This window comes from Gossypium hirsutum, chromosome D01 (assembly GCF_007990345.1).
Source record: "Gossypium hirsutum isolate 1008001.06 chromosome D01, Gossypium_hirsutum_v2.1, whole genome shotgun sequence".
In the NCBI taxonomy this organism is placed as follows: Eukaryota; Viridiplantae; Streptophyta; class Magnoliopsida; order Malvales; family Malvaceae; genus Gossypium; species Gossypium hirsutum.
The window spans coordinates 20,080,175-20,105,596 of NC_053437.1; the positions used below are offsets into that span (position 1 = coordinate 20,080,175).

General features: G+C 30.8%; 1 protein-coding gene across 1 annotated transcript; it reads left to right on the forward strand.

Annotated features, from left to right (window-relative positions):
- The first annotated feature begins 15,931 nt into the window (after positions 1-15,931).
- On the forward strand, positions 15,932-18,078 carry LOC107922537 (uncharacterized). Its single transcript, XM_016852622.2, has 3 exons — positions 15,932-16,224; positions 16,311-16,625; positions 16,848-18,078. The coding sequence occupies exons 1-3, from the start codon at positions 16,120-16,122 to the stop codon at positions 17,592-17,594; spliced, it is 1,167 nt and encodes a 388-aa protein (XP_016708111.1). The 5' UTR covers positions 15,932-16,119; the 3' UTR covers positions 17,595-18,078.
- The last annotated feature ends 7,344 nt before the right edge of the window (positions 18,079-25,422 follow it).

Below are 25,422 nucleotides of genomic sequence, written 5' to 3' on the forward strand. Positions count from 1 at the left end.
CGAAAGATCTTCTTTGGTATCAAGTTTCTCTCACAGAGCCTTCTGGGGTGAAATTTAACTATGACGGAAATCTTTGGATCTTCCTCTTCAACCAGGATAAAAATTCGAAGAGATGGAAACTCGACTTCAATGGGCAAAACTATGATAAGCCAAAGAGAAAGGCGTTGCCCCGGTAGAGGTTTTTCCACTGCATCGTTCATGATGTTAATTTTGAACATACTGTAAATTTCTGATATCATGCCGTTGTTCAAATTTAGTGCATTGTCAAATAAAAATGTCAGTGCTTAACCTGGACATATCCTGGTATGACCATGCGAAGACATCTTTGAACTCTTGAAGTAACTCCACAATGTCTTGTTTCGTTTCTTTGGTTATGCATGTTCCCTCAAGGTCACAATCTCATGAGGTAAAATTTTTTTCTCTTCCTATTCTACCATCCTCAACAAGCCTGAAGATAGGCTACAATCTATGTCATCTTCAAAGTCATGAGATCCCTCTAAACATGTCTCACTCAAAAGGAGATTCTGAGTCTGTAGCAGAGTCACTCATGTCGTTGATATCCAGGGACCTATTGTAGGTACAAAAGGATATGCAAAGAATGTATGAATTTAAGAATAATTATCTGTATAGTATGATTATGAATAAATGAAAGATTGATTTGGAAGAAAATCCAAAAGAATGAAAGAATCAAAAATAATTATTCGTAAAGAATGAAAGACTATTGGCTCAAAAATGATCGCAAGATGTATTTCATTAAAATAATGACGTTCAGACATGAGTCTATTTCACAAAGGAGTTCTTATTGCCTCTAGGCTGAAAGTAACAAGTATGTTCTGAATATTACTTTAACTAGGCTCCAAATACTACAGGGATTTCTTCTACAGTCCAATTATTTAGAACACTCTCAGGCTTCTAAGGGTGGATATCTAACAAGATCCCTTTTCAGTTGTGTTTTCATGTATGGCATTGATGTGAATGTTTCCCTCCTTTTTAACTTCTTCACAGAACTTCATTTCTTTATTGTCCATCATGCATTGAACCAAGGCCCTGAATTCTACACATTCTTGTATTTCGTGCCCTTCCTTGTGATGGAATTCACAATAATTTTTTATCCTTTCATAGCTCCCTTCTAAATCTGAAATGATTAACCCTCTTCTTTTCATCTCCTTCTATACCCATCTCAAAGGAGTTTTTACTTCTACAATATCTTCCTTGATTCTTCTCCCCATATTTTCACTCATCATGTTTACCCCATTATCAGCATGATTGAGTAGCGGATTTTCTGCATTGGGTGAATCATCGAATTTGACAATGCCCATACTGATGAATCTTTCAACTAACTTTTTAAAGGCATTGCAGTTTTCTATCGAGTGCCCCGTGATTCCTGCATGGTATTCGCATTGGGTGTTTGCGTCATACAATTTGGGGTACGAAGGTTGCAAAGGTTCTACGTAGAAAGGAGAAACAACGTTTGAATCAAATAAACTCTGATACAACTCCCTATACGACATTAGATTAGCATAAATTGGAGCTTCTCGGTATTTTGCTTTGCGTTAGATTCTTGCCTTGATGAACCTTGTTGACCAGCAACCACTTTTCTTGGCTGATTTACAGTAACTGATTTTCAGTAACCTTTATTATACGTGCTTGCATTGTTCACCTCATTTTTTGTTCTCCTTGAGGCTGACTTTTTGTTACTCTCTCCTGCATCTATTTTTCTATTTCTTATGGCATTCTCAATCATCTCACCATTCATCATTATATCTGAAAAACTTTTTGTGGCACTTCCCAGCATGTGCATGATGAACGGGGCCTTTAGCGTGTTGATAAAGAGCATAGTAGTTTCTTTTTCTAGGAGCGGTGGCTGGACCTGGATGGCAACTTCCCTCCATCTCTGTGCGTATTACCTAAAACTCTCACTCAGTTTCTTCTCTATGTTCTACAGAGTAATTCTATCAAAAGTCATGTCCGTTACATGACTATACTGCTTCATGAATGCTTGAGCTAGATCCCTCCATGAACCAATCCTGGTACGGCTCAATTGATTGTACCATTTAAATGTTGCCCCTACCAAACTGTCTTGGAAATAGTGTAGTAGCAGTTGATCATTATTAATGTAACCAGTCATCCTTCTGCAAAACATGGTGATGTGAACCTCGGGGCAACTAGTTCCATTATATTTTTTAAAGTCTGGCATTTTAAACTTGTAAGGAAGTACTAAGTCTGGAACCAAGCTCAGATCTTTAGCATCGATTCTATGATAACTATCAGCACTTTCCATGGCCTTGAATTTTTCCTCCAACCATTTACATCTGTCCTCCAGCTGTACTGGCAATTTCGCCTTCGTTTTTTCTTTCTAAGCCACTTCATCAAAGTCGGGTATAACAGGATTAGTTGGGTTATCTCATGGGTTTGAACCTGATCCAGCTTGAAAGTTCATTGGCATTGAAGCACAGGCCTAAAATTGTTGAGGCCCAATTGTGACGGATGGTCTCCGCGGGTGCATCTCAGCTTGGGTCTGTACATTTGGTGGAGTAAAACCCGGAGGATACAGCGGCTCCTCACTATCCTCCCCAGGATTGGCCATACGGCCCTTTCCCTTATCTATTCCTCCAGTTAGTAATTGTGTCAATTAAGCCATCATATTTCTTTGAGATTCCAACATCTTTTCTGTTATATCTTGTTGAATTTTAGCTAGCTGCTCTTGCATTTGCGTTTGTAGCTGATCTTGCACCTCCTTTTGAAATTGTTCAAGTCTTTCCAATCTTTCGTCCATGCTTCTTGACTTTGCTCGAGTACCGTAACGGTGTTTGGTTGGTAAATTTTTGTTGGTTTCCAGATTAACTGAAATGATTTTAATCAATTAGGATCTTTTTAGTGGACTTTAATGCATATGATGTAATGTAATGCAAATACATGAAATGAATGCAAAAAAGAGATATTGATTCTGATTCTATTCTGTTAGAACAACTTTACTAGAAAACAAATCTCTTTACATAAAGCGGATATATATACTGCTTTGCCCTCATACTCCAAGCGGAGACATCGATCCCTTTCTTTATCCAGATGTTAAGATAAATCTCGCGAATTTTCTAATGGATGCCTCTACTAGCTCTTTTTTGCTTGATCAGGGCCACGACTCATTGCTCACTCATCCTCGTAATGCTCGTTAGCTTCTTTAAAAAGGTCGGGACATTGACAACTCTCGAATAATCTTTACCAACTTGAATCCTCGGGCAACGAAGCAAAGTCGTGTAGTCCTCCATTAGACTATCATCTTTCTCTTATCACGTTTTCTTGGACCATATTCGAACAACCATATTGTCTTCTACTTTATCAAGAAATTTGTTTTCCATGACAAGTTCTCTATTTAGCAACTGAACGTGAATCAACACCTCTTTTCTATTATGAAAATGTAATGCAATCATAACCAAAACAAAAAAAAATAGATTTGTACAAAGCAAAACCAAGCAAGAAAGAAATAAATAGAGTGTTTATTCGGGTGACCACTAGGGGTTTGGAGTGGTTCTACCTAGAGCAGGCTCTTAGGGTTCACTACATGCGGTTTGGCTCTAAAGTAAAGGGTACCTGAACTGGCAGATTCCTCGATCCACACCCATTATAGGTTCATATGGACCAAGTTCAGCTCAGGGGAATACATTTCCCTATGGTTGCACAGAGATGAAAATCTCACGAAGACATAGGTACGGATGTATCCCGAAAGCGATCCACTATCCTGCACAGAGGTGAAAACCTCACACAGGACTAGTTTCTCACTCCCACTTAAAATGGTATAATAGAGCGGTTATACAATGCAATATGCAGAAATTAAAATACTCGAACCAATAAAGCAAACATATCGAAATGATGCAGACCCATAACAATGCAATGAGGTAAATTTAAATCGAATTTTCAAAATTTAACAAAAAGACAGAAAATAATCAATTCGAGGCTCGACTCTCAAAACCAGTCCCCAGCGGAGTCGCCAAGCTGTCGATGCTATTTTTTTGAAAAAGGGATCGACTTAAATTTTGAAAAAAAATGAAAATGGAGTCGCCACCATTCCTTTTTATTTAGGTGTGATCAGATCACCTCATAATTAAATCATTTTAATAAAAATTTAAATTTACTAAAACGATAATTTTTTTGGTCTAATAAAATCCAGAAAACGGGTTCGGGAGTCGATTATGCACGAGGAAGGGTTAGCACCCTTGACATTCCCAAAATTGATACCTTGTTGATTAATTAGTGTCTTAATATCAAAAATGTGCAAAGATTTTAAAATACGATCCTTGTATTTAAAACTTGTATAAATCAAATTACATGTTAAGACCCTCTCATTTCGAATAGAGAAAATGTCACACCCAATGGGTTAGGGCATGATATTTCACATCCTCAAAAATGAGCTTGTCCTTAAAAAAATCTCATACAATGAAATTTAAAAGGATATTCAATTGTTTAAGTCAAATAAAGAAATAGAAGCTTAATACGTTAGGGCTCAATTTCTCAAAATTCTAAACATTGAATATTGCCTTTATTATTTTTTAGTAAAACCCTTATCTCGAGAAAACAACATGTCATATCCAATGCGTTAGGACACAACATATCGAATTCTCGATACGAGAATAAATGCCAAAATTTACTTATTTAAAAAGATATTCAACTATCTCGGGTTTAGAAAAGAGATCACGTCTAGTAAGTTAGAACACGATCTTTTGTTAATCCCCGAGATCGTTTTAGAAACTTATATTTGAAAAGATTCGTATATTTGGATTTATCGAGAAAAATCGAAACCCCGTAAATTAGGGTACAACTTTCTCAAATCTCAAAATACGTAGCTTTACTTATTTTAAAGTCATAATTTATGCATCAAATAAAATCAATCTAACGCGAAATGGTAGAAATAACACACGGTGTTAATATACTTAACGAATTAATAATGAATACAATGATGTAAGCATAAATAATACGAGCAACAACAACAAAAGTAAGATAAATAAATGAGAAAAGGACAAATCAATTAAATAAGATAACAAGTAAATAAACAAATAGAACTAAAATGCCTTTAAAATAATAATGGGCATATAAATGGATAAATGAATAAATATCAAATAAAACAATAATGATAATAAAGAAAATGAATAAAATTATAAAAAAATATAAAAATGTATGTATATATGTATATATGTACATAACAAAGTTTGAAATTTAAAAAAATTATAAATGGGTAAATAATAATAATAATATTTTGAAAGTATAAAAAGCTAAAAGTGAATAATAAATAATAAAATGATATAATAAGATAAATATATATATAAAATTAAAAATTAAAAATAAACAAATAAAATATAATATATAAAAAAATAATGCAAAAATAATTCATATAATAATATAATAATAATGAATAGATAGATAAAAGGAAAATAAAAACTAATAATAATAAATAATAATATCAAATTTATTGATTTTAATAATAAAATAACCAAAACAAAAAAAGGGCTATATTGGATTTTAAAACAAAATTCGGGGATAAATCTGTAAATAAATAAAAGGAAAATGACCAATTTGAACGCGTGAATAACAAAGAGGGACCAAATGGGCAATAATCCCCACCCTCCAAAACACACAGCTTCAAGATGGACCAAAATGAGATGAAAACAAAATTATGCGGTAAAATTCTAAAAATAAAAAAAATAAAAATAGGACTAAATTAAAACACGCTATAAAAGCGGAAGGACTAAACGGGCAAATATACCCTTTGTTGAAAACACGCGGATCCTCTGGAGCGAGTCAGGTCAACATGCAGGTCAAGGATGAAACGACGCCGTTTCGGGAGTTTAAGGCCAGCTTCAAAACGACGTTGTTTTGATGGCCTATATAAGTTTAAAAAAATCTTTAAAAAAAATCATTATCAATAGTTTTCAAAAAAAAAAACAAACACCCCTCCCCTTTTTTCTCTGAAATGGTTTGAAGGTCCGGCCATGGCTCCGACGTCGGACCACCATGGCGGCCACCGGTCACCGGCGACGGCGTCGCCGCCCACGGTGGCCAAAAAAAATAAAAAGGTGAGTTTTTTTGTTTTTTGTTTTTTTAAAATATATATATTTGTATATATATATTTTTAAAGAAAACAAAGTAAAAAATGAAGAAAATAAAAGAAAAGTTTCGGAAATAAAATAAAAAACCTTTGCTTTCGGATTTTCGTTTTTTCTTTGATCTGCTCTCTTTTTTTTTTTATGCTTGAATCTTTTTTTTCATTTCTCTAAAAAAAAGGATCTCCATTACAAATTTTTCATGGCTTTTTATAGCCATTTTACAAAACTTTAACCTATTTTATATGTTGTCTTTTCTGTTGCAGGCGTTGATGGAGGAGAGCAAGTGGTGGCAGAGCTGGTAGCGCGGCGGTGGCAGAGGGATAGGCCTAGGTGCGGCGGCAGCAGGCTAGGGTTGATGTTTTTTTTTTTGAAGTTGCTAGGGTTTGGTTTTGTATTGGGCTTCGGGTTTGGGCTTGTTGGGCTTGCAGTTGGGCTGGTCGGTTTATTATTTTTGGTTTCTTTTCTTGTCTGTTTTGAGTGTGCTGGGCCCGAACTAAATTGGGCTTGTACACTATTCTCCATGCTTTTAGACGCGATGCGGGGATTGTAAGAAAGTTTTTTCTTAAATATTTTATGGCCAGATTTATTTTTATTTTAATTCATGATTAAATATGGTTAGTTTGATTAATTTGATTTATTTTTATCTTTTTAAGATTGGTGAAAGATTTGATCTCAACATTGATTTTAGTTCTTTACCTTGGATTTATTGGATAAATTTTAGATTGGTAAGGCGTTTTGACCTTTTATTTATTGAGGTATAATTGTGATTATTCTTTTTATGTTTTAAATTATTGAGTTAGATTATTAAATATTGATTTTGTTTAGGTCATCTCAAATGTTATTAATTGTTTAAATATATATTAATGTCGACTCAAACATAACCTTTTTATGATATTAGTCCCCTTTACATAAATAAACTAAGGGGACGTTTAGAAATCTGTCCTACTAAGTGCGAGTAAAATCTGATTCGATTCGAAAAATCTGATAAAAAATTTAAATTTGAATTAAATAGTTTGAATTATTTGAGTTAATTGAGTTACTCAGATCAACTCAAATAAAAAATCAAATTTTTCGATTTAACTCGAATATGAATTACACAATTTGAGTTATCCAAAAATCTAAATAAAAAAAGGCAAAACTACATCGTTTTGATTAATGTGTACCTTTTTCTAAAGTTAAAAGTCAAAACTATTAAGTTAAAAGACAAAATTATGTCGTTTTGATAAATGTTTACTCATTAAGTTAAAAGCAAAACTATTATACTGTTTATGTAATTAAATAATATTGTACTCCGTCTACTAGTTAAATAATCGGTCCATGTAAACGCAACATTGAGTATAAATAATAAGATTCATTAACTCAACTCGACTTGACTCGATTTGATTCGATTCAAAAAAAAATTCAAATTGAGTTCAGTTGCTAAAATAGGATTCGTCAACTCGACTAACTCGAAATTTTTTACTCGATTTGACTTGACTCGATCGAATGCTCACCCCTACATCCTACTATATTTGTTGCATTTCCTAAAGTGAATGCAAGTAAAAAAAATTCAAATGATATAATCATGAATGTAATAAGTGGCATAATAATAACCACTAAAAGTGGAAATATATTAATAAATAAGAAAACAATAAGAGTTTTCAAGATAACCCTTTAAAAGGTAGATATAACTTATCAATGTGATATGAAATATCGTCGATCACGTATCTGTCATATGTCCAAATATTTTGTTTAACTACATTAATATTTTTTAAGAATATATATATTTCTTGCTGACAATGTAGCAATGAATACTAGCCTTATAGATAGAAAGTGTTTATCTTATTTAATATTGAAATAAATCAATATTAATGTAATATTTGGTAGTACAAAATTAGTTGAAAACGCTAGAAAAGCTAATATATCAATATCTAAAAGAACAAATTTTGTCATGGTTAACGCATTATGTAACACTCAAAACCCGTACCTGTCGTCGAATTAGGGTTACAGAGTATTACCATACAATCCAGAACAAATAATAACAAATTTAATTAACAAATTCATAATAATCATATTGGAGTAAAAAAACATTCATGGGCCTTAAATTGAGCCTACGATGCCTTTAACATAGTTTAGGAACAATTAGGGACCAATTCAAAGAAAATTAGAACATCCAGGGAAAAACTAATCAAAACAGGGCCCACGCAGCCGTGAGTTAAGGCCGTGTAACAGAGACTAGACCGTATGGCTCAAGACATGCTCGTGTGGCTACTCTACACGCCCTTGTGATTATTCCACACGCCTGTATGCGTAGGCCGTGTAACTCACTGTGCCCGTATAATATAAGGTCACACGGCCGTGTGGCCAGGCTGTGTAACTCTCTATGATCGTGTGGCTCAGGGTCACACGACTATGTCTCCAGGCCGTGTACTTCTCTATGCTCGTGTGGATTGACCTGCACCATAACATGCTAGAGGCACATACCCGTGTGGGTTGCCCGTGTGTGACACACTACCATGTGGCAGCCCGTGCCCTAGGCCGTGAATGTCCAATAATGACCTTAAACCATTCCAATTTCACAACCAAATGATTAGGTACCTAACCTAACTTATAACACATGCTCATAAGACTTCTAAATACATTTAAGAACAACCATAACATGCTAAATCAATCAACCTAAGATCTAACCAATGTGTCACCAATAGCACTCCAATTCAAACTCTTAACAATTCATCACTTTAGTTAAGCACATAAGCCGTATTATACACTTAAAATGTCTTATAAAAAATCCCTAAATACCATACTCAATTCATGCCAAACTTACCATTTCATGCTCATCCACTTATGTTATAACTTAGAATTAAGCATGTTTATCACACATAGTTACTCATACCACAACATCACATGCACAACAACTACACAATTATGAGTCATTATGAACCATTACAAAACATAATCAAATTCTCCTATTACATGTCATATAAGTCAAGTGCATATTCAAAGTCTACCAAAGGTCTTCAGATAGTGTGATTCTTCGAGTTGATCCGATCACCCGATTTCTAAAAATAACATTTACAAGAAATAAGACAAATAACATAGGTAAGCTTTCATAAAGATTAGTAAGTTCGTCGTTTAAATGATAAAGCTTACCGAATGAAACATAATAATACAAATAACAAGATTAATGGACAGAGTTCTTGTCACAAGGTTATTAACAGTGTTCCTATCAATCACAATTCACAATAGGTGAGTAATTCTTAAACAATAGTACAATCAATTTTTCCATATTTCAATAACATTCAATGATCAATAATTAACGCCCGATAAACAATATATGGATACGAGTACATGGTTAACCATCCAGAACACACTAGGCACTCATATAATCTAGACCAACTGATAACACACCTCGGCACTAAGTGGCTAGCCCGTAGGCTAACATTTGCCCCGTAACACACCAGAAAACACTGTAATATAACACAATAGTCCGCAACAAATGCAGGACCTCGATATATTCAGTAATAGAGGATATACAAAAATCATCATCACATTTCATACCAATCCCGTACCGCGCGCAAAATAACCTATTGGCATGCCAATCGTACTCTATCCTACATTTATCGGCTTAGAGTATTTCAATAAGTAATCGACACCATATCAATTCATTATTTCCATTCTCAATTCCATGCATCAATATTATCCAACATTATACAATTAAGTTCACATAAATCATTTAAAATGTATCAAAATTAAACCGAACGAATTTACAATATTAAACTGCAGCAATGACAAAGGTACAGAGACTATTCAGCAATTTCACTATTCCTCAAATTTTAACCCATTCTTGATCTAGAATAATAATTTCATTCAATTAACTAATTCAAACAGTAAAATTAACAAATTTTATGCAATTAAGTCCTTTTAAAAAATTTTACAAAATTTCCCCCAACATTTTACTTTTATGAAATTTAGTCCATAAGCTCAAATTTTGTAATTTAACCAATTTTAACTAAAAATAAGTTCAGCCGAATTGTATAGCACTCCATTACAACCCTTATTTTCTTTTATTTCACATCAAGTCCTTGTGATTTTGTCACTTTCACATTTTAGTCATTAAACATTAAAATTACTAAAAACTACTTTACAAAATAGTCCTATTTAACAACCAAGCTTAATAATCTACCAAAAAACTTCAAGAACAACTCAAACTCATAAATTCCATAATCTATAATGTTTAACAATTTTACAAATTAGCCCCTAGGTTAGCTAAACCTAGTTGTAACGAACTCAAAAACATAGAAATTACTAAAAACGGATATCAAACACATACCCAATAGATAACCCTAGGTAGCCGAAGCTTGCTCTCTCCCTAACAATGGTATTTCGGCCTTTTGGAAGAAGAATCAAGAAGATGACATTTCAATTTGGCTTTTATTTATTTACAAATTTATCATTATAACCTTTTAATTATAACATATATAATTTCTAAAACATGTCCATAATATAAGTATATGGTATAATTACCATCTAAGGAAGGTTTAATTACACAAGTGGTCCTTCAATTGTTTCAAGTTTTGAACTAAACAAGCTTAATTTCAATTTAACCCTAAACTAATTAGGACTTAATAAGAAAATAGCCCAAAAGTTAGTGGATTAATCATATCCACCACCGCTTGGACTTTTTGACCATGGGTTAATCACCATTTTGGTCCCTTTAGTATTTTAAATCTATAGTAATTAACTTTTACCTCTTTTACAATTTAATCCTTTTACTTTAATTAAGCAATCAATCGTAAAAATTACCGGACCAAAATTCAATTCACCTATAATGCAACTTTGTAAATATTTAATAAAAATATTTACGGCCTTAAATTACAGAAATGAGGTCCCAATACCTCATTTTCAAAAACAACTTGACCTTGGGACTGAACCATTTTTTACTTATCTATTCGTTCAATTTATAAAATTATTAAACATATAATATTATAATTGAATCATAAATATTAAATAAAAATACAGACTTATTCATCGGATTTGTGGTCTTGAAACCACTATTTCTGATACCACTGGAAAACAGGCTATTACACATTAATTTTAAAATATAATCACTATAATGGATCTCATATTGATATTACGAATGAGGAAACAATTACATTTGGTATTAGAAATATTCAGTTATTGAATAATATCATGCATGATCCATGAATGCTTAAATATTTGATATGCATGTTAAAATCATAATTGTGATACTTCTTATATAAGAATTGAATTGACTATGATCATCTGTCGTGATCTTTTTTTGTTATCATGCCCATAAAGAGCTGAAAGCAGAATATTTGACCGTGTAATATCCACTTAAAATGTGGAACAACTTTAAGAGAAAGATATGACAATTGGAATATTATAATTTTATCTAATACTCGTTATGATTGGATGCATCTAAAGTTGCAAGATTTTTAAAATTGTGATTAAGTATAACTCTGCAATATTTATGATAAGTTCTTGAATTAACATTATGTGGAGAGAATATTATTGATGAGAACTTGTTAGAAAAAACTCTTTTTAACTTTTTATTCTTCTGATGTGCTATTAAATAATGAGCTATTAAATGAAAACCATAAAGCTCGTCATATTAAATAATGACCTAATTTGGTCATTTAACAGGGAGACTATATATATTAGTGCTTAGGACTTAATTAGGGGGATTTTCTTTAAATTATTGAATTTTCTTATTCTTAGAATAGGGTTTACATTGAGATTTTTCTATTCAATCTATTTTCTAGTTTATTTTTTAGTTTCTTTTTGCAATTCTATTTGTTTACTTCGTTTCTGCTCCAATCGAATCATGATCAACATTTTTTCTAAGGGTTTTATAGATCAATCTTCAACACACAATTTTAGATTCAAATTCTCTTTCTCTCTCTCTCTCTTTTTTTTACTTTTCAACTGAATGTTTAAAGTCCAATTAGGGAAATTCACATCTAGTACGACCATGAACTAAGAACCCTAGGGAGATTAACGTGTGGAAGTGGGAGTGATTGGCTAAGGGTTTAGGATTTACTCCAAATTAGTTAACATAGGTTAAGCAAAATTAAACCCTAGGATTGACGACCGTAGGAAGTAACTTAGATAGATAAGACCGAAAGGATAGTCTACTAAGCACCACTTAATCTATCTCGGTTTAAGCTATCATGTCGGAAGATAAGTAGGTTACATCGATCAATTAATTTAGTTATAAGTAAAAAGGTATTAACTAGGTTAATCGTTAGCTAATTTGTTAAAACTTGAATTTGAAGTTAATCATGAACAAAGATACGAGTTAATCTTTTGTTTGCTCAAATTAATTGAAGTTATGTTGTTTATTTTAGTTTTGATTTTATGTTCTTTTATATCATCTTTTTATTATTTACTGTCGTAATATAATTATTACGTGATTACTATTTAGACTTAGTAGTGTGTGAATTGCAATTTAGTTTAGACAAACTTCCCTTGGGTACAATCTTCGTAATACTTCCTTGTGTTCCATTGTAAACACTTTAAACTATATTGCAATTTGATCTGTATACTTGTAGATACTGCACTTCAATTCTTATATTTAATTTTAGATTTATAAGCCTGGGGCACGCACATCGGAGCATGGTCAATCATGCATGAAATTGGTTTTGTTATCTTAGTGTTGTATAAAGAACTTCTTAAATGTGTTGGATGGTTAATTGGGGTTTTAAAACCAATTATTGTTGTCATATGATAGGTTGGAAACAAATGAAAATTGGAGTTGTGGTATTCTGTCCAGGAAGTCACAATGCCAACCATCCTTATGCAGGTCTGACCATGGGTTGGGCCACCCAACCTATCCAAAAAGTGGGACAATTTGGGCAAAAATATAGGCCCCAAAAATGGGCTTGGGCAAAAAAATAAGGCTCGTTTTCTAAACGGTTTGGGCCTCGGGTAAGCTTTTTTTTGCCCGAACTCGGCCCCAATTTGCAAAAAAATATTGTTGTTTCCACTGTTTTTGTGCTATTTTGCCATTGTTTTGCTGTCATTTCGCTATTATATTGTTACTATCTTGTTGTTATTGTTTGAATATTGTATAACTCTTGTTTTATTGTTAATTTTGCTAATATTTTAGAGGCATTTGCTTGCTAAGTTGCACCTATCTTAGTGTTATTTAAGCATAAATATTAAATACTTTTTGAATTTATTTTCAATTTATTGGTAAATATTTATTTTAATATTTTTAGTGTATTTGATGTATTATATATTTTTAAAAAGTTATATAAAAATAATAATATAAAAAAAATTTAATACGATCAGGCCGAGCTTGGAAAAAAATTTAGGCCCATTTTTCATTTTGAGCTAAGCCCAAGCTTAGAAAATGGGCCTAAAATTATGTTGAGGCCTATCCCAAACTTGGCCCAACCCATGATCACTTCTATCCTCTTGCGACATCTCATGTTTGATGTCGTGACTTTGACTTTGTAATGTTTTAAAAACTTTGCAATTTGGTCCTCAAGTTGGGGAGCTTGCTTACTGTTTTGGGGGTCGCAACACCGCAACCCTGATGTTCTGACACCGGCTTGAAATATTTTGATAACTTTATAATTTAGTCCTTGTTCGACCTTAAGATAGTAATGAGCTTTTGTAAGCTCGTATGTGACCCATAAATGATTATGGATTGCATTATATGTATATAATATGTGTATCTAAATTTATAATGGTTGAATTTTTATATAATTGATCTTAGTTGCTCTTAGTTGATCTGACAATGAATGTGGTATCTTGTAATTCGAACTCGATGATCGGGTTAAGCATGAGGTGTTACAAATACTATTAAAATTTTTTAAAAACAAAATTTAATACTATTTAAAAGGATTATTAAGAAGAACTTATATGAAATCTAAAATGGTCTCAAAACACATTTTAAGAAATTAAGACTTTATAAAATATTTTAAACGGTTTAAAAATCCAAAAACCCTAAAAATCAATAAAAATATATTTGGTATAATTACATATATTTTTATATTTTTCTTAAGCAACTTGTTACATTAAAGAAATAAATATTATTTGAGGAGTTAGCTTTTTTACAAAAGTAGGGCAGAATTATTAAATAGTATTACATAACTTATTCAAGTATTTATTTATAGAATAAAATAATTGTATCTTACATCTTTCATAATAATATGGCTTATTAGTTTTATCATTTTTGTACAACAATATGCTTTATTATTCCTAAAAACTATACCATATTTAGCAATGTTTTGCTCTAAAATATGGGAATTTTGCTTAATTGGTTTAAAAATGAGAATGCACACTAGTTTTTTAATCAACATTTACACATAATTATTAGAGTAATGAAAAACTTCTATATAATTAAATGATTTCATTTTACGCTTCTATCCTAAAAAAATTTATATTAATATAAAATGTTTATTTTTAAATATTAAATTAAAAGACATGAAATAATTTATATAAATGGTTACAAATTGTTGGGTGGAAATTAATATTTAAAAGATTTATTTATTTAAAAATTACTTTTAAAAAAAAGGTGGTGGGTGCAATTAAAAGGTACAATATACTTTTAATGAGAGAATTCGAGTTTGAACTTTGTAAACAATATTGTTGAGAGACACAGTCACAAATCTTAAAAGGATAATCTCCACAAATCGTAAAATAAAATAGAAGATACCTTAATTTCGAAAAATCAACCACACCAATTAGAATCCAATTATTAATAAACTTGCTTCAAATTAGTGGCGAAGCCTTTCTATTTAGGTTCTTTTATAGTTTATAAAATTTTAAATTAGTAAGATAAAACTATATTTTGACCCCAAAAATGATAAAAATTTAATCTAATCCTTTAATAATTATAAAGATATAAACTATTAAAATTATGAAATTACATTTTTTATTAACGTAAAATATACAATTTAATTCCGACCCCGAAAAAAAATTTCTAACTTCGCCCTCTAGTAAATTAACATTTCATTGCTTTCTACATTACTAATTAAATACATTAATTATTACTTTAAAAAATAATTTCATTTTATCTAAATTATTATTCTTTAAATTTACAAAATTCTTATCAAAGTATAATATTGCAAATTATTAAAAACATACTTAAATAAATTAATATAATATATTTAATCAAATGCATATTATTAATTTATGCTAGAGGCGTTCATAGGTCAGGTTCAGACTGAGCCCATATAAGGTATCTAGATTAATTTCTTAAGCTCGGGCCCGACCCAAAAAATGAGCTTACTTTTTTGTCCAAACTTGATTCAATTTAAGAAAGATAAACCCGGACCCAATCTGATCCGCCCATATTTGATTTTTTATATTAGTTTTTATTTAAAAATAATTCTTGAAAAAATATAATACATTAAATGCAGTAAAAATGCTAAAATAAAAGTTTTCTAACACATTAAAAATACATTAAAAAGTATTTATATTAGAAAACAATATAATAAATAAAACACAAATAAATATAATAAATATTTTATTGTATTAAATATAATTTTTAAAATTTTATATTTTGGGTTGAGTTATTTAGTTGGGTAAATATTTTTTTAGATTTTGGGTAATAAATTTAAATGTTATTAGATTAATGATTATATATATAATTAATATAATATTTTTATTAACATAATTTATATTCCGGCCGAGTTAGTCTTCAGCAAAAATATCTTGACTCATATAAAAAAATAAACTTTAAATTTTTCCCAGATTTATTTTTGGAATTTCATATTTTATCTAAATTCTTTTATTTTTTGATGCATTAAAAAAACTAGTTATTAGGAAACACGGTCAATTTCGGACCACCCATTAAACGTGAGTACGTGACCATGAAATCAGCGCCAACTTAGTACTCAGATTGGGCCCACAAGCCCATAACTGTCATTTCAACTTCAACCCCAGAAACATGTTACGGAAACGTAGTTCAAAGCGAGCGAGTTGAGTGAGTGAGTGACTCATCTGATCGTCTACGATCCGGTACACACTAACCTAAACTCCGGTAACGCAGCACCATCGGCAACCATCACCGATGATGAGCCGCCGTGTTTTCTCGTTTCTCCTCTTCTTCCTTTTCTCTCAGATCTTATCCTTCGCTTTCAATCCTCTCCAATCAAACAATCCCCAAATCGTACAGGTAAGAAAAAAAATCAAATTAATAGAAATAATTGATATTAAAGTTTCTTAATACTCATTAAATTTGTTTTTTCCCCTTCGGATCAGGATGTAATTGAGAAGATTGCTTTGAAGCAGAAATGGGAGCTGGAAGGGCTTAATTTTTCAAAACTGGAATTGAGTAAGGTTAGGTTCGGGACTGGCAAAAGATGCGAGTTCCGGATCCGATTTGGAAAAACTCATCTGCTCTTCAAATTCCCCGACGAAGTTTCTTCCTTGAAAAAGTTTACCAAACGAAGTAGCAACGATTTTCTTGATTTTGTCAATGAAATTAATTCCTCGGCCGTACTCGAGCCTTTTACAATGGAAGGTCCCTTCGAGTTACGCCTCTCTCCCGGTCACCAAGCTTCCCTCCTCTTTCCGGTATGCTTCTCTTTTTTCCCTTTTATTTTAATTCCTCATCAATTACATAGAAAGGAGTTGTTGGTTTTTTTTTTGGGGGGGGGGCTTAGTTAATCTTTAGAGATAGCTTAGAGTTTAAAGTTATCTTAATCAATGTTTGATTTGAATTATGTGTTTAATTGGACCTTTGCAAATAATAGTTATCAATAGTAGTAGTCTGAAGCTTGGGTATTTGGTCATCAGCTGAACACTTCACATACTGATCTGAAACGAGTCCTTGTTGGTCATGGCATCACTTTACAAGTAAATGGAGCTCAAGAGATCTCTCTTTTCCATACGTTTAATCTCGGTTTACCGGCAAATGAAAATGGTGTCAAGGAGAAGAGTAGTGGATATTGGCCCTTCTCGCATTCATTCTGTAGGTCCTTACTTCCTGTGCATGTTTTACGGTCGGTGTCTCTTGCTGCCTACCGAACTCGGAACCCTGATGCCCACATTGAAGCTCACTTCCCATCCAAGGATACTATTGAGCTGCTGCCTGAAAAGTGTTATGGGATTGATGGTTACACGAAACAACCTTTCCCCATAGATTCTATAAGTTTGAGGATAGCCAGGTTACAAAAAATCCTTAGGACATTTCTAGGTGATAGAAACAATCAAAAGCAGTTTTTAGGTTCTCTTAATGTGAAAACTAAAGCATCACCTATCGTTCATTTCCAGTTAGAGTTGGAAAAAGAAATTGGGAACAATGAGAGTGTTCGTGGTATGTTAGCTGAATGGAGGACAAAGCCAACTGTTGAGAGACTATGGTTTGATGTAATGACAAGAGTTGAAGGAGACAAATTGAAGCCCCTTCTGATAAAGAAGGTCCGACCTTTTGTTAGTGGAGATACAGTCTCATGGAGTAATTTATTGTCAAACATTTCTTTTACAAAGTTCCCATCCATTCTTGTCCCTCCTGAGGCTCTGACATTGGATGTCAAATGGTAGTGGAAAACCTTGTAAGATGTTTTTGTTTTCAGTGATATTTACAGATCAATGCTATACGCCATTATCTGTCTGTTGAATCTTCGGTTGATTTGTGTAACATATGCGTGTCACTTATGTCAAACCCGCCTTGGATTGGATTTGTAAATAATATTTACAAAAAGAAAAAAAGAAAAGAAAAAAAGGGAGTGATGAAAGAGCTTCCACTCATTTGCATTTGCTTTAGATCCTTTACTGTACGATAACAGCAGTGTTAGGATCTCTGTTTCTTGTTAACTTGTATAATAGGCTGGCCATGCTTCTAATTTTAGGCAAAGATGGACCTTCAACTGTTTGTTTTGAGATTCTTCTCCTGCTCTTTCTGTCGATTACCTTGTATTTGTAAAAGTTAAGTCAAATCATGTTTTGTATTGGAGACTTTTATATTTCACGTCTCTAGATACCTGATGAGTACCGTTCATTTAAAACTAATGCATTTTGGAAATCATTCTTCGACTCATAGGATGAACTTGTTCCCACTGCTTCCTTATTCATGTAATTGTTCTGGGAGTAGAAACCTAGCAAATGTTGCTGGATCTAAACAACTATTAGTTTTGATCGAATGAATGTTAATCCGGGTTTGTATGCTTAGATCTTTCCCCTCATTGGAATGGTGATTGTATCTACATTTTAAAGCTGATTTCTTATTACCTATAGGAAAGACCCAGTCATTTTAAAGCTGACATCTTGCTACCTATAGGAAAGACCAAGAACATGTGATAGGAATTTGCAGCAAGTCAGTGAACGAATCGTAGGCTCAGTTTGACATTGTTGTTACCTTTGAAAAGTGTTGCGTGAAAAAGTGTGGTTTGTTAAATTCAAGTGTTTGACACTACTGTTAAAAACTACAAAATTGCGGTGAAAAGTTAAAATATCTATTTTAGACAGAATGTTAGATAATAAAAGAATTAGTTAACTTAAATGATATTCAAATAATTTAATAAAATAATATATGAAATATAAAATTTAAATATATTTTAAGTAAATATAAATTATTTGAAAATTTTATTTTAAATATGAAAAGCTTATACTTCATCTTCAGATCAAAATTTGAAAGCATTGATCTTGAGTCATTGTAAATGGTTGTGTTCGAAGGCAAAATTTACTCGTTGAAGTATTGATATGGTCACTTTAAAATAGATTAAAGTGTCTTATTTTGGACATTTTAAATATATATTTTTTAATTTAGTCACTCTAATTAAAATAATTATTCGAATTAGTCATTGCAGTTAAAAATTATGCTAGTTTACTAACATATTGTTGACGTGGTACATTAGTCCATTGAATGAACATGTGATAATTTTTGACTTTTGACTGAAGTTAAGGACCTCTTTATTATTAGTTAAAAAAAAATCTTTGTCGCTTCTTTTTCTTTTTTTTTTTAATCGCAGCTTATTAAACTTAACATTGGTATTGGAAAATTTAGAGATTGTATAGAGAGATGAGCGAAATTAGTCCAAACTCTTGCCACCATCGCCATGATCCCAAGTAGTTGAGCAGAAGTATTTATAATACATAATATAACAAAAAGAGTTAACTGCGCTCAAAATGAAAGAACCAAGTAAACAATGCTAACACCGAGCAACAAACACCCTGCACCCACCAAAAACACCAACATTGACAGTTTTCAATGAGTACTTATATGGTTCGTCTTTCATCTGCAAATTTCTAGGTCATATTAATTTGCAAAAAAGAATACTTAAAGGGTTTAAAGAATTTCTAGGTCAACATTGACATTGAAGTAAACTCATACCTTGAATGAAGAAATAATAGAAGAATCCTCGTGCATTGTATTCTTGAAGCATCTCTGATGTGTATTCTTGAATGAAGAAATTATAGGGCAAATAAATTTTTTTCCCTAAACCAAAACATTATTGTGAAAAGAGGAAAGTGACATGGGGTAGCTGAAAGAATAAATAAGCATGTTTAGGGCTTTTTCACTTCAAAACTCTACAAGCTAAAAGTTGAAGCACCAAATCTCAGCTTCTCAAATTGGGTTGCAAAAGCCAAGTGCTTGGCAATGCTTCTGCTGCCAATAAGTGCTTTTGGTACTCCAACAGCATTCACATACTAAGCTTTAATATACTTACCTACGTTTCAAGCTTTTAGAAAGCAACCAAACTTCGCTAGCCTTGTTCAATTCCCTTCATTCTAGTTGAGCTCTACCCATGGTACAACTCTAGCTTATGTCGCTCTTATTTTCTGTTCTTTTTTTTAATTATGTGCCCAACACTTGTGTTCAACACGTTGATATGGAGATATGGCCTGCAATGATCCTTTATATATATATATATATGGAGTATCTTAGAAAAATTTTACCATACTTGTATTTGACACACAGTTGTGGTGGATCTTAGCATTTAATTTAAAATGTTCTAATTCCGAGAGTAAATTTATATATGTATATTTTAATTAAGATGTGCTATCATGTTTAACCTATATGAAAGTGTATATGGAAGTACTATACTAAAAAAAATCTTTGATGATATATTTTAATTAAGATATGTTATCATGTATATGAAGCCCTCTCTTTCTCATGTTTTTCTCTTGTGTTCGAGAATAAGAGTTCCAACTCACTTGGGTCACAAGGAAAGGATTTTATATATATATATATATATATATATATATCCATCAAGTCTCATGGGACAAATGAGAGGCGTGTAAGGGTCACGTGTAGATTATGTATAGTCTATGTGTTCATGCGCAATGGAGACATACAACAACAACCCCCTGCTTGCCTACAAATGTGAGTTTAGCGGTTGACAATGGTTTTCCCGGAAGTCAAGAGTTGTATAGGTAGATAGAGGTTGGAGAAGTCCCCATAGTATGGGAGTTGTAGATGGTATCTAGGAAAGGAGGAGAGGAGCCCTCTCTTTCCCTTGTTTTTCTTTTGTGTTGAGAATATAAGTCCCCACTCACTTGGGTTATGAGGTAAGGCTTAAATAGCCATAAAATCTATGGGACAAGTGTGGGGCAAGTAAGGGTCATTTAAATCATGTATAATCCATACATTCGTGCTTGATGGAGACATGAAGCAATAGTCCCTATGAAAAGGAAGGTTATAAAATAATCTTGTCTAAGACAAAAGTGTTGAAGAAGTCTATGTTGTTCGCGAGATGTTTTTCATAAAGTGTTGTTGATATAAAGAGATATATTTTAACAAAAATTAATGCATAATCTTACTTGCAAAATTGAGAAAATTTATTATGAAATGTATCTATAATTTGATTACTCTTGTAAATCCTTAAAAGGTGCCGACGTGTATAAATGAATGGATTAAGTGATACCTCGTGTACTCGGTTCACACAAACATATAAAATTTTACTTCTACGCGAAGAATGATTGCAAACATACTGGTATCAAATTATAGTATAGAATTTGTATTACAATGTAATACCTCGTAAATATCTCAAGGATCGCCTCCATAAAAATTGAATAAGTTGCAATCTTAGTAGGTATATAATTACCAACTTACTCAGAGATATGGATTATTAGCACTATCAACAATAAAATCATTAAAAGAAAAAGTAAACTACAATATCTTTGAACAAACTAATTTAATGCACTTTTCCTGGCTTAGGATTAACAAAATGATAATGTGATGGTAAATTGGTCAAGTAGATAAAAATAAAGGTAAGTACATCTTCATTGTATTGCATTGATTGATATTTTTAAAAGGAAATCTTTTGGTCTCATTCACATCTAAAAAATACTATCTATCTAGGATCTCTTCTCGAGTTGATATATCATTAAAGATTAATAAATGTTATATGTTTAGTGTTTGTAACTTTGCGAAATGTTACACTGATATTTCGTTATGGTTTGTCGAAAAATATATGTTAATGTTTTTAGTCTAGTCTGTTAATTGACTGAATCCATCAACTAAAATCAATTTAATTAATTTGATTTTAATTGTAAGTTGATTTGGTTAATTCAATTTTGAGATAAGGTGGTTTAGTTTTTGGTGTGTGTTTTTTATCGAAGGTTTGGTTTTCAATTTAGGAAATTGTAAAGTTGATTAATTAATTTTCAATTTTTTTTACTAAATTAATCGATTGCTTACCCCTAATTAAAAAAATGGTTGTGAACAACCATCCATATTTAGTACACTCCAACTTTTATTTTTTTTAAAAGAGAAAACTACACAATTAGTCCCCAAACTTTCACAAATTTTCATTTTCAGCACTGAAAAATAAAAATTTTTATTTTAGGTACCACGACAAAAAACTATTTTTATTTTAGGCATTACCGTTAAAAACTATTCTCATTTTGGTGACGTGCTGTTAATTCAGTGTTATTGTACATTCATTTCAATCATTTGCCATTAAATTTTTATTTCGGTCACTAATTTTTTTAAAATTAATTTTATTTTTTCAAAAGACAAGAAATAGAGTTATTCAATTGTGAAGATGAAAACTTAAGTTTTTCTTTATAACTTAATTCATGGTAAAAACAGAGGTTTTTCCGTATAAAAATCCAAGTAATTCACTGGAAAAAAGCTTTTTCCCTTGTTATTGAAAAAAAAACTAAAATTAATTTTAAAAGAGGGGGAAAATGAAATGAAAAAGATAAAATGTTTTTTCATGTAAAAACTCAAAGTTTTCTTTCTAAGAACCTAGGTAATTCTTAGTAAAACCTCAAGTTTTTTTCTTTTACTAGGAAAAACTTCAAAATTAATTCTAGAAAATGAAAAAATTAAAGGAAATTAAAAAGATAAATGAATTTTCCTGTAAAGGCCCAAGCTTTCCTATAAAACACAATTAATTCCTTGTAAAACCCCATATTTTTTCCCCTTATTAAAAAATAAAAATACTTCTGAAAAAGGTAAATTTTAAAGAAAATTAAAAAGATAATTGATATTTTCATGTAAAAACCAGTGATGTTTGAATCAAACAAGATTGACCGGGGTACCGGTCTAGAGAGTGGCTTTAAATTGGTTAAATCGAGAATAGATACAAAACGGTTGAACCAATTGAACCGATGGTTGAACTGAGTCTTTTTTTTTAATTTTTTAATAATCTTTTAATAAGACCGGTTGGATTGGTGAACCAGCGGCCTAATCAGTTCAACCATCTATCCGGTTTAAAAAAAATTGGTAAAAACCTAAGGTTTTCTCTATATACCCAAAATTCTCCCTTTTATTAAAAAAACTAATATGAATTCTAAAGAAATTAAAAAGTTAAAATAAATGACCAAAGTAGAAACTTACTAGAGTTTGTTGACCAAAATGAAAACTAATAAAGTTAAGTGGCTAAAATGAATATGTAGTAACATTGAACTAACTAAGAGTGATCAAAATAAAAACAATTTTTAACAGTAGTGCCTAAAATGAAAATGATTTTTAACAATACTACCTAAAATGAATTTTTTTCGATGTTCAAAATAAAAAGTTTTGAAAATTGAATGATCAATTGTATAGTTTACTCTTTAAAATTTTATTATTAAGTACATTAATAATAAAATTAAAAAAACTCCACAAGAAAGCTTACATGTATTTTTTATATATTAAATACTAGTTTTTATTTATATTTTTTTTACAATAATTACGGAATCTAAAAACTTTATCATAAAACAATTTTCATAGTGGTGCTTGGTAACGAGAGTGACGTGGTGGTCGTGGAAGATGTAGAGCGGTCATGAAAAGACATAATGACTTATTTGGTTTTTTTAACATTATAAAAAAATTATTTTAGTCTTTTATTTTAGTTTTCGTCATTTTTAATTCTTAAATTTACGATGTTGGTTAAATCACGTTAAAATGAATAGAAAAATTAATGTTTGTTAATTTTACTAATATAGCATACATATGAAGTGTCATGTCAAGAATTAATTAATTAATTAATTTTGAAAAAATTCAAAAAGTAACAAAAAAAATATAAAATTTATTATTAAAAAGAATAAAAATGATAGATTTTTATTTTTAATATTTTAAAAATAATTAGTTATTAATATGGCATGCACGTAAATTTTGGGTAAATAATTGAGAATAAGTAGAAGTGAAGCATGATTTTGATTGATAAGTTAGGCGAATAGCTTTGGAGTTACAATACATGTTAGACCCGATTAGATGTTGGACAAAATTTTGGTGGATGCGAACTGACCAAACAAGCAAGCAAGGCGTTTTTTTAATTTTATCAAGCGAAGACCGAAGGCATAAAAACGCGTGGATCCCATTCATTACTTATTAAAATTGTTAATTTCATGATATAATTTAAGAAAAATAATTTCAGTGGTCAGTGATGGACCAAAATCTTAGTGTGGAGGCATTCCCATTTTTAATTATATCTTTTATAATATAATAATTCAAGTCTAACCTTATCTAGAACAGAGAGAAGGATGTTATACCGTTGTAAACCTACCATAAAATTCAAATAAAGGAAGTGAGAAATATGTTTAAAAAAAGAAAAAGTGGGAATCAAATCAAGAAAATTAAAAGATGATGCATATTTTATTTTACATGATTAATTATAATGTTCATAAAACTAACAAGCTCAATGAGTTATCAAATTAAATTAAATTAATTAATTTATCAAGGAATCAATTTATAAGTTTATGATGCTCCAAAGTTTATTGAATTGATGTATTTAATTCGACTCATTAAAAAATTATTTCGATTTAATTAGATTATTTTTCATGTGAAAATTAAACATTTTATTGAAATAATTATAGCATATAATTTTACTTAAAGTTATATCATAACTATGAATATTGTTATTATAAACATAAAATAAAATATAAAAAATGAATTCGAGAGAAAAGCGAGAGTAGCCTTGAATTAGAGTTGCATTCATTTTCTCAAGATTAGTTTTAAAAATGGCCTAACACTCGTGCTTATCCATCGCCTATAGAACTTCCTATGGAGTTGAGCACAAAATATGGATAATATGACCAACACGTCACTCTAATTATCTTTAAAAACAAAAACCATATAATGATTTATTTAACCCTCCAATTTTATAAAAAAATAATTTTAGTTTCATCTTATCAAATCATCCCAAAATGAATGAAAAAGTTAATATTTTTTTACTTTGTTGACGTGGCAATCTAATTTTTTAAAACTAATTAACTTTTTAATCCATACGTATGATACATTAGTAATTAATTAATTTTTTAAAATTAAAAAGTATAAAATTTACTATTTTAAATTTTAAACAAATTTAATTAATTGCTAGTGTGGCATAAACATGGATATCATATCAGCAAATTTGACAAACGTTAACTTTTTTTTATCTATTTTGGGGTGATTTAATAATCAATGAAAGTTTAAGAACTGAAAGAGACAAAACAATTAAATGAAGAGCTAAAATGACTTTTTTTTTCTTGTGAAGATGGGAGATCAAATAAATCATTATGCTTAAAAAAAACTACCATTCAATAAATTTTTTTAATCATGTATATTTATACTTGCAACTAGAGTTGGCAAAACAAGCCCGAGCCTGAAAGTTTGCCCATAACAAATCTGACCCCAAGAAAGCCCAAGCCCATAATAGATCCGAGGCTGATATCGATCTAACCCAAGCATGAGATAAATCCGACCCAAAGCCGAAAAAATACTTGATTTTATAACTGAACAACCATAGTAGACATTAATAATTAATATAAATTTATGATATTATTGAAAATAATAATAAATAATAATTCTTTATATTTTGAACATGTATTCATAAGCATAGTGTATTTATATTAAAATTTTATTAATAGGAAAATTAATTAATAATACTTTTTTATGTTAAATTATAAATTGAAATAAATTTTTAAAAACATTAATTTCATATTAAATATTTTTAATACT